The sequence below is a fragment of the Opisthorchis viverrini genome (genome assembly GCF_000715545.1).
Source record: "Opisthorchis viverrini unplaced genomic scaffold opera_v5_240, whole genome shotgun sequence".
NCBI lineage: Eukaryota > Metazoa > Platyhelminthes > Trematoda > Opisthorchiida > Opisthorchiidae > Opisthorchis > Opisthorchis viverrini.
In genome coordinates, this window is record NW_008751894.1 from 219,738 (window position 1) to 231,127 (window position 11,390).

The 11,390-nt window shown below is 42.4% G+C and overlaps 1 protein-coding gene across 1 annotated transcript; it reads left to right on the plus strand.

Moving 5' to 3' along the window:
- Nucleotides 1–1,665: 1,665 nt before the first annotated feature.
- On the plus strand, nucleotides 1,666–11,161 carry T265_08795 (hypothetical protein; the record flags this gene model as incomplete). The annotated part of the gene is made up of 9 exons (XM_009174701.1): nucleotides 1,666–1,860; nucleotides 2,955–3,052; nucleotides 3,947–4,028; nucleotides 4,811–4,890; nucleotides 7,404–7,479; nucleotides 8,247–8,379; nucleotides 9,090–9,211; nucleotides 10,253–10,342; nucleotides 11,024–11,161. 9 exons carry the CDS (start codon nucleotides 1,666–1,668, stop codon nucleotides 11,159–11,161), a joined length of 1,014 nt encoding a protein of 337 aa, XP_009172965.1.
- Nucleotides 11,162–11,390: the final 229 nt, after the last annotated feature.

Here is an 11,390-nt window from a genome sequence, read left to right on the forward strand (position 1 = left end):
GTTGTCGAACTGGATCCCGGAAGGTTGGTGCAAAGCCAACGGCAAGATCCTGTTTTACAAATTGTTGCAACCGCTCTGTTGCATGAAGGGAGCTTTTAGGACGAAGAGGGAGACAAAAAATTAAAAAAGCTCCAGAATCATTTTGACTAGGTGAGTCCGAATGAAGCTGGCATAATTCACTGTAACGCCACTGATTCCGATGTTGTGCTACCCGTGAAAACTAGCGTTTTGAGACGGATGCTTATCGTTGGATGGCATATACATTGGCAGATTGTCTGCTGTCCCGGCTTGAGAAGTAAGGTGATGGATTATTTGGTTTCCTGTAAGCGATGCAAAATGATGGAAGGGGCACGACAGGGCAATCCACTCCATGGAACAAATATTGCTGTCCCAGAATGCGGCGAATTGTGGTCCGTGGAATTTACGGGTCTTTTACGGTGACACCGCTGCAGAAGCCGTCCTGACCGAAGTAAGTGGAAATCAGTGGCATGTGAACGACCTTTAAAGGGTGAAGGTTTGTAACGGTGATGCTACTGAAATTCGCCAGCGGCCGGCAACAAGCTTGTCTCCGCTGCAGCTAGGGGGAGAATGGAGGAGAGCTCAAGAAACGTTAACCACTGTTCTGGTAAATACTAGGCATAAAACGGCAAGCAGGAACGCGTGAGCTTTCCTCATAGGAACGAAATTCAAATAGTAGGATCACCAGTATCCTGGAAGGAGTGACCTGGGGTCGCGAAAGCTGCGCAGTCAATTTCGGGTTCCGTTTGTCGTTACCGACGGCGTGGGGAACATCTATACGATGCGAAATGGCCGGGGATCAAAAAGAGTAAATAAGACGCATGATACATCAAAATGACGGCCGACTAGATATGTTGCCGAACCCCACATGACAGAGGTAAATGAGAAGCGATGGCATGCGAACGATCTTTAAAGTATGAAGGTGCGTAGCGGTGATACTACAAATAGGCAAGGCAAGAGAGTAATATGTTCTCTACTTGTAACTTCGCTTGCAAAGTGAGTTCTTTGCGGAGCTTGTGAACTCGGTTTGTATGCTTGAACTGAACTTGACAAACACTCGAAGGATGTCCAGAAACGTTCAGTATGACGCGTTTAAATGAAGATGAATATTTAGTTTTTCTAAATAAGTTGCATATGAGATGTTTGCCTTCCTGTCCAATAGATTGTTACTGGTCAGCTGGCATTTTGTAATAAATTGTTCCGCAGCAAGTCTACTCCCTGTCACTGATATCATGAAGAGGCTTGGAGTGTTCCAACTGTGAAACGCTGTGACGTTTGATACGAAAGTCGGCATTAATGTCCCCTTGGACCAAAGGATTTTAAATGTGCCCCGTAAGCCAGCAGTCACGTGAAAACAACGTTGTATACTGGGGTTGCTCTTCCTGACTGCTTGAGGCGCATGAGTGCTCAACAAATTCATAGAAAACACCACAGATCACCAATGTCCACATCTTGTTGGAATAGGTTTGCTCAAATGATCAGTCGTTGAGAAAGCTGGTCAAAATTGTCGATCATACCTCGATTAGCATAAACTTTGTACCGCAAACTTATTGCAACTGTGGTGGATAACTTTTTTCACACCATCGCCATACATTTGTTAGGCAAACGTCGATTCACAGGAGACGCACCGTATAAAATGCCAGGCACATGGAGCTTCAGCTAAACCGGAATATGATAATCCGTTGTTCGCTTCTGATTGCGTTCTTGTTCTGCATCAGCCACGTAAGATGGTTGGAAGCCATCGGTGTCCACAACTGGTCATCCATCTTTAACAATAATCCGTCAAAGACCTGGGTTGTCCTAGTCGCTGGTTCCAACACCTGGAACAATTATCGACATGAAGTAGGTTTCTGTTTTTTATTGACTTGAGGCTCAAAGGTTTATTTAATCGCGTAAGAAAGGGCGTCTAAAGTGAAAGTTTGCAATAATATACCCCCAAATGTGTCTTGTGCGTTTATTGTCTCCATTGCTGTGATATTTCCCTCGAAAATGCGGTGGACATTAGCCACAAATAATGGGCACCCTAATGTACCCACATTCCGTATTTCCTTGTCGTAAAACCATATTTTGTTTTGGGTAGGGTCGTTTCTGCAGTCCTATTTAATTCCGATGTTGCTGAGTGCATAGTGTGATTCACGATATTCGAAATCCGACTTTCGTCACCCATAATTTTTTATTGTTGCCTTATGTTACGAAAAATCGCGACCTGTGCTTGGAAGGTATATTGTTGTATAAACCATGAATTCAACGTTTTTCCAGCCACCACTAACCGTCTGTCCTGACATTGTAGCTTCATTGTATTAGAGTAACACTACCGGGCACCGCATTACCGTAGCCTAGACCGACTTGTTGTATGAACCAGGACTCAGAAAACTCAACAAAGACCACTGACTTACCAACAACATTGGTTGCTACTGTGATAGTACGGGATTGCTGGGAATGTGAGCGGTTGAATCTATAATACTTCGTGAGATCAAGTAACGTGTATATGGAATAAGCATATAGAAATCCATCTTGGTCAAATTCGTTCGTCCGCTCTTCTCTCATTTGCATGGAGTTATATGAGAATGGCATCGAATATGTTACACATAATTTGTGCGTCTGTATTAGTTCTTAAGAATCAGTGGGTAGTAATTTATTGCCACATGATTTTCGACGCAATGTGTCTATTTCTCTGGAACAAAAGCAAAAGGCAGATTCGGACGTATTTTCGCTGTCAAGGGATACCAAGCTCGTACAGATTCGTTGAGCATGTTGTTGTTCGGACACGGATGGATGTAGACCTTTGGTTCACAAAAGCCCTTCCGGATTAGAATCATGCTTCCTTTTTTCGAGATAATACATCCGCTTGCCTTCAGTCCGCTTGCCTTCTCTGGGGTCTATGCCTCATTCTGCCTATTATCCCAAATTCACATGTCATTTGTGTCCTCATTCAGGCGGACGTTTACCACGCGTATCAATTGGTGCGTAAAAACAAAGTTCCAGCGGAGAATATAATCACTTTCGCCTACGACGATATTGCAAATAATCGCAAGTGAATATCGCGTACATTTTTCGCTATATGTTAACAATTAGAATGTAGCAACGCGCTCTTTATTTTAATTTAGCACGTCTCATTGTTGTTTCGTATTTCGCATGTATAAAGCTGTTGAATTACAGTTGCAGGCAATTAAGGGTTTTCGTGGGTAACTTCAGATGTCTTATCAGATTTTCTGTTGGTTGATGCCTTTTCATGAATGTAGACGCCAATGAACTCTGATGCAAGTATCTGATGCAAGTATCACATTCTGATAATGCTGATGATGAGGATGACGATGACGATGATACTCATGTGCACTCGTTTGAGTACTCGTTTTCGTAGCCTAAAATGTAAGTCGCGTATTGTTCGATCGTTCTTTCGACTGCGGCATCTTAAAGGTGCCTGGCTGCCACGAAAGCGAAGGTTGCGCGAGGTCTAGATTACAGCCACGTTTCCCAAGCCTAGACAGGAGAGCTCGGGAGTCAGAGATAGGGCTGGAATCACCGGATTTCCGGTCAGTATATTCGCGCATTATCCACTTGAGCCATCTCGCTTCCTGTCCACTCGAATTACATTCACGGGCAAGAAGTATGGATATGGTCATGAAATCTAACACTGGCGGTGTTCGAATGCAAATTTACCAAAAAAAAATGCATTTTCGCACCAAATTTGTGATTTTCGTTGTTGTGCACTAAACATGGATCATTGTGGGATACCAGAATTATTTCTGCATAAAGGATTATTATGTGTGACAGAAGGTATATTCATCGTGGTGAAAATTTATATTGCAAAACAAGCCAGCGAAACCAGTGCGAACTGAATTTGTAAGCGGATCATTTTTTTTCTATTCGACCTACAATGTTAATTTCTCCCAGAACACATATAGCCACTTTTCATTTTTTATTCCAGAAATCCGTTCAAAGGCAAAGTGTTCCAAGATTACCAGCACAAAGATGTATACACTGGGGTTGTAATTGACTACCGTGGAAAAGTAAGTCCGTACTCCGGTGCGGAGCAGTCAAGTGAATTCCTGTATCTGTTCACCCTGTTACACAATATGCAGTCAAAATGACACCGTTGATCAAAACACAATACAAACCGTAGGGCAGATTATTTAGTTTCACCATAGTACAGTATGTTCGATCCACTTGGACGAACACCAGTCATTAGGTCATAGAAAACACTCAAGCACCCCATGACCGAGTTCAGCCGTCCGCTTTTGGCCTATAAAGTAGTTTAGCTTTCTTGTCAAAAGAACCACGAAATGTGCACGAAGACCAACAGTTCCCGAATAGCTTCTTCGGAGAAATATCTTGTGATATCCCTAGTGTTACACCAACCAAACCAAGCAGCGTGTCCAGGACAGCACATTAAGCTAAAGAATATCATAGATAATAGACGCTCAACTGTGATTTAGTTGAGTGCTGATGGGTGATACTCATTTCAAGATAGCGGCCAGTTCTCACGTATGTTGCATCCTTTAGCTACTGAGTTAGATGAGGGCTACTTGTTAGTGCTTCCGGGTAGTCCAACTTCGACTTAACTACCAACCATAGGCTTAGGGTGTAAATCCAAATGCCATGCTTGATAAACAGACCAACAATCGAATTATTAAGTTTTCAGCACACAGCGATCATCGTGAATAAAATATGACTGGGGATGAAGGGCTCATCTTAGATTTCAATTAATGATGGATGGTCACCGGGAAGAGAGTGAGTGTAAGGAACACCATTGTCACTGGAATAATTGGTCACGCATGTTCATCCGTTTTAGGATGTCACACGGGATAACTTCGTGAGGGTGTTAACAGGCGATGAGAAACTTGAAGCCAACAAAAGGAAAGTGCTGAAAAGGTGAGTTTGCGCGGAAGTGGATATTGTTTGTACACTTGTTGATCACAACCAGAATTCTAGTTTTGCAGGTCACCGTCATCGGATTTATGAAATGCCTGTTCAGTATTCTCGTAATTAAATTGGTACATAATCTCTTCGATTAGGCATCACTCCAGGGGAAACCCGGTGCATCTATTTCTGAGTTTTGGTTATTATTAAATCATAGGCATCAATCGCCGCTGTTAACAAGTTTCGAAAATATTCAGATAAGCGCAGCTGTGCGTGTTGCTTGGTCTTGCACATCGTTGTGTCGGTCAATTTCGGTTTGATCAGATTCAGGATCTGTTTTAACTCACGGCGTTGAACAACGCAAATAAACACTGTACTTTGGATGATCGAAATCCCAGTCCACTGGCGGCCCTGTCGGTTTATCCCGGGCCCTCAAATCTGTTTCGTGTTTACCCCATAATGCTCGCAGCTTTGATATTACCTCTGTTGCCTATGTGGGTTGCCAAAGTCACAGTTGTTCTTTCGAAATTACGTTCCCGCCTTTTTGACCTAAAAATGACGACATGGGAAGCGTCGGTATACAGAAAAAACCAGGAAACCAGGCAAATATTTGTTTACTCGCAAACCATATGTCTCTCATCCAGCCATTCATGCACATTTTGGATTTGCAATTGTGGCGAAATCCGTAATTAGCCGCTCTTTGTGCGTGTTATCTGATGAACAGGTGTTTTGAACAGGGACTTGCGGTGGATGCTTCCGTACATATTCCCAGCTCTCGTGAACAAATATTTTTCGTTTGCAGTTGGGATGAACCCCCTTGATTTAAAAGTTTTGTGAACACTGATTGTTGGGTCTTCTTCAAAAGCTTCGTATTAGTTGGTCTGCTGCCATTCAGGTTTGCTTCCGGGCACTTAGTGCCTCGTGGTCTGTTCGGTCGCCATTCGAACGTGTTGGTCTGCTAGCTGTTCATATAGGCTTTATTCTGAGGTTTCGCCAAGTCCTCGAAATAGCTTGGGGTGGGGAGTTACCGCATAAACCCTTCCAAAGCACTTAATTTGACAAACACTCATTCGTTAACTCACCCTCCAAGTGGTAATAGATCTGTAGCATTTTATTTGCTGTCGCCTAGAGTATGAAGATTCCGCTGCCCGTGACGTAGATTATATCCGTTTGCAGCAAGCTAGTTTTCTGCAAAACCAAATTTTCAGAAACAATATTTCGTTCAACATACTCAAAAGAGATATGTTTTGTTACTAGACCTATTGTTAGTCTAATCGTTTGTATTTTAAAATTTGGCTAACGTCCTACAAAAATTTACCTTAGGCGACCTCGATGTTATATTGTTCCGTCAACTTTTGCACTTCTGGTATGCTATTATGATTTAAGCAGACAAGTTAAAAAAATATAATAAGTAGATGAACATAAAGGTGGTTAAAAGTTGTTCCAATACTAAATTGAAGAAATTCAGTTTTTCGGATGCCGCCTGTAGTTAGTGGGGATAGACAAGTTAAGAGAGATGGTCTATGGAATAGGTATTCAAAGGTGATAAACTCATCTGCACAATAAATAAGTTTTGTTAACTGGGAGAGCATTCATGAAACCAAACTTCAAAAAATCAGGCTACAGCACAACAGCAACTTAGAAACAACCAATCAAAATGTACTAACGACAACAGACGTCGGAGAGAGAGCCAATCGAATGTGGAAAGCCAGTAAGCAGCACATTAGAAATCGGTAACTGATCATTCAGACCATGAACAAAAGTTCTTCAGACAGAAACTACTTTAGGCAGCAATCGAATTCAGGGGGTGTCAGCCACAACGCAGCGCAGTTTGAAATCGACCATTTGGACCTCGAGAAGTGTATGATCCCTCCAGCCAGTCACAGCCCTATAATATCAAACAGGTATGGAGTAATTTCCAACCCAACCACTCACTCATGATGTCACTTCGGTTGGTGATGAAACATTCGCAAGCTGAGAACTGATCAACACCGTCCTGATCAACGACCCAGAAAGAGAACATTTCCAGATCAGATTTAGATAAAAACATATGGCTTCTTGAATACCCAAGTGTGAAATGTAGGATCGCCTCAACTTGGTTATAATATGTTTCCTCAATAGTGTATATATCATGTGGACATTTCATTAAACAGATGTAATCATGCCAAAAACAGCGTCTTTTCAAAAGCGTTGAGTGTGACCGTTCCAACGGAAGAGGACAAGACCTGCTAAATTGGAACACTGCTTCCAACCATCTCCAAACATTTAAAACCATACGAATCAACCAACAGGCGCCCAAAGAATCGAATGGTCATACCCGTATTCACGTGACCATGCAAATAACAGACTCGTGGAGGTTAATCCAGCTACTGACTATATCCAGCAGCGTGTACAAAACAATATTCTAAACTACGTGTTCGCAATGCTTCCATTTCCGCGGGGTTTTTGGTGTACCCCCTAACTGTGGGAGCGCCAGTCAATAAGCTACTCTTCAAGATCACCTTTCACTTTCTGCCCATTAACAGCGGTCCTGATGACAACGTGTTCATCTTCTTCTCTGGCCATGGTGCCACTTCCGTTATTGTCTTCCGAGGAGAAGAAGTAAGTTTAATTAATTTTGGTAACTACGTTTGTAGCACGCAGTTTTTTTAATTGGCAGCTAAATAGTGAACGGTTTGAAAAGGCTTACGTAAACATGTTGGTGCAATGACATTGGTAATTCTTTATAAAAGAGAGTCTATAGTCAAGCTATTCTGCACACCAACCGAAAAATGGAACACAAGCTACGATGTTCGTACGTCATTCTCAAGAGTGACATCCCCAGGAATTTAAGTTTGATAGGTATTTTCAAGGAGCACCAAATGAAACCGTCACATACATTTTGTTTTTACGAAGTTTAAGACGTTCGACTCACATGATTTTGTGGTCGATCCATTCAGACTGCTGAGCAAAGTTAGATAACGTGAACAAAGAATCTGGTCGTATATGGTCACTCGAGAGGCGTAGAAGATACGAAGAACCGTCAGCCGAATCTTTCCTGACAACGTACTGCTTTTCGCTTCTAAGGCGACAGCACGAATCCTAAATAGTATGAAGTTTTTGTATTTATCAGAAAACATTCTGTGTTGAAGAGCCGAGAAGCAATGTACGACTGTTCCATCCCTATTGGAAATCTTCAGTGATGCGCTTGATAAATGCAAGGTGTAACCGTTAGGCCACGATCGACCATCTCACAGCCTGATTTATCCGCACTAAGTCAGGACATAGCATTGCCCATTCTTCAGTCAAGGGATCCACATCACTGGTGACTGACTCATCGATTGACTCATTTGGAGCTCACGAGAATTTTTCTACTTGTCTTGCGACAGCTGTATGCCATGGAGTTGAACGATACCATCGCCTACATGCATTCAAAAAAAATGTTCAACAAATTGGTGCTGTATATGGATAGCTGCAACTCCGGATCAATGTTTCACGATGTTCTTCCTTCAAATATGGGAAGTAAGCAGCGTAAATTTTTGACTGATTCTTGCATGGATCCTGTGAAATAGTATTCATAATGTCAATCATATATGGTTTAAAAGCGGTGTTCACCACTAAAACAGAAAAAACCCCGAGAACCGAGCTTTGTTCCGAGCTTGGTTTGTTCTGGTTCACATCGCGATTTTTGTATGAAGGTAGTCCATGACTCTACGCAAGTAGCGTTTGGCAGATGATAGCACCAAATGGATTTTAAGCCTTTGATAAAAGGTATACTTCAACCCACAAAAAAACAGATCTAACGATTGTGGCGTGTCTACCTTAACCGTTCCCGTCAGCGGTCTTTTTCCAGGGGGTTTTACCGTAAAAAAAACGGATTATGCATTCACATACTTATTTGATTTTGACGGGTTGACCCAACCAAAACCAGATAAATGTCTCGTTCATGATAGTGTTTGGCAAGTTCAGCCCAGTCTGGGTTCAAGTCTTGATTAAGTCTCAGAGAAAGTCAAGGACTGCGTCTACCTGATTCGATGCAAGAGGCGCGAAAAGCATTATGTTCTGTCAATGAAACATCAGCGACTTCCTGAGTAGTGGGTTAGTTTTAGACATCGTGCAGCTTCGTTATTTCTGTGAGTCACGAGATCCGTTTGTCGATAATTTACCTCAGTATTTTACACATTTTTGTTATTGACTTATATTATCTGTTGTCTGAACCCCTAAACCTGCAGTCTACGTGACAACAGCAGCCAACGAAAATGAAGATTCCTTTGCTATGTTTTGTTTGGACAAGAAAATCGATGTTTGTCTAGCGGACGAATACTCGTATGAATGGCTTTTAGATTCGGATTACGTAAGTTTACAGAGAAGTTTTGCAGATCAGCCTGTCAGTTGTGAATGGGTAATCCGTGGTACTCAGCAGTCAGCAGTACGGTGGCCCCAAAATAATCAAACCGTTGGTTGTATGGCCAACATTTCTCACTATCCTCCCAGTCAGGTTTGCCTCTGCTCCAGCAAAGGGGCATGAAAGATATTAGAAAATGTCCGGGGTTCTATCAGTGTAATTCGCGCTGTACGATGGAGACTGCCTGATTCCCACCGTGACTTCCCTTGAACCGATGTTATTGGGGTTCTTGTTATCATTTTCGGTTCAGATCGCCTGAGTAGTTGTCTGGATCTGTAGACGCATCGGAATAATTGTGGTAGACCAGCGCAAAATGCTTTCCCCATCCGTTTTGATTCTTTAAATTTGAATAGGGCTTTAGAAGGATATTGAATTCACGTAGGGAAGCCTCAATGTTGGACGCGGATGTTGACATGGATGACGTTGATGTTGGTGATGACAGCGATGCTGATGATGATAACGACGATGATGATGCTGGTGGATCTCCTGAACGCCTTCGTCTCAATACACCTGTCGAAATGAATCAAAATGCCAAAGGCGAATCTATCCAGTTGGTGTGACTTGTTCTCGAATGTGTGGGTATCTGGGTGTAGGTTGTAGGCTAGCCCTAGGATTTCCTTCCTGTTCCATTATTCTTTCTTTTTCCACCACAACTAATTAATGATGCTTGTACGGCAGTGAATCACCAGTATTTTACTCTGTTGTTGCTCGCGATGATGTTGATGATGACGAGGATGATGATGGTGGTAGTGTTGCTCAGAACCATAGAGCATCAAATCCTCACGATGTGTTGTATGTGCATGCATGGTGTCCAGAAACAGCGGAGTGATCACTAATTTACCAGCAGTGTGTGACTTTGCATACCTCGGCTGTTTTACCCTTGTGATATTTTCGACATTTTGCCTACAGCGGATTCGTCTTAAAATTGCCTTAGCTGATTCGTCCGCTTCATATAGCACATCTTTGTCATTATCTCCCGCATGCACGCAGAAAGACATAAAAACGCGTACACTGGAGGAACAATACGAGGAGGTAAAAAGGTGTACAGTGTTTAGTCACGCGATGAAATATGGCGAAATGGTGAGTCATAGGTAGATTCATTTGGGTCACTTGTGAAAAGGCAAACTGTTCTGAAAATGAGTGTATTTATTGAGATGGCAGTTGTATTTGGTTAACTAAGAATAATGACGGTCAATGTTGCAAATAATTGATTAGAAGCTTCAGGTTTCGTTGACAGAGTACAGCATGGTTGCCAGTCCAGGCATGTAGATACCCAAGCCTAGCCAGCATTACCTTTCGGATAAACAAGCAAGGGCTTTGGGTACCTTATAATTCATACGTTTCATTGCTTCGGTACAGAAGAAAGTCGATTCCATTTGAAACATTCACAAGTAAATCAGTGGAAGAATAAATTTACACTGGGACTAAAACTTCCATCTGAACATTTGACACTCGAGGAGCCGGTCAATTGATGGCCACGTGATGTGGTTTTCCGTGATGGTGCGATGAGTGCCTTGGACCTGAACGAGCAAACTCAGGTGATAACACTAGTAATTCGGTGGGCACGAGTGATATATTCTGACGTTTGTGAGACGGTTTCGGAGATGATGTTCATTGATCCACCGGATTTTTCAGCATTAAGACGTGAGTATTAAGTTGTAAAATTACGGTCGCATGGTAAGCCGCCTCTTCATTGTATGGAACAAGACGCTATCCTGGTTGATAGTGAACTGATAAGTGTCTGTTTATTGTTTATTCCAGGCGATGGGAAGTCTCCCAGTTGGAAAATTCCAGGGTCAATATGATCTGTACGTGCACCGGAATGAAGGGGCCATAGCAGTAAGTGTGCGGCGCAGTATTCGCTATTTTGAATTGTCCATTGGATTACTTACTGCTTAAGACATCGGTTGTTAAGATAACCAAGTGGCCACTTCAGATTAAAATGGCAGTCTAATAAGTTGTCACCTTAGCGGCTGAAAAACCTATCATCCCAGTTAATATCGGCAAAAGCTGCCAGTTAAAAGCTGACTCAATAATCTCAATGAAAATAACTTTTGACGGAAGGAAGGGATAATCCGATGAACCTCTCCGTGTAGTTTGCTACAAATCTCTAAATAGATTAGTAAAC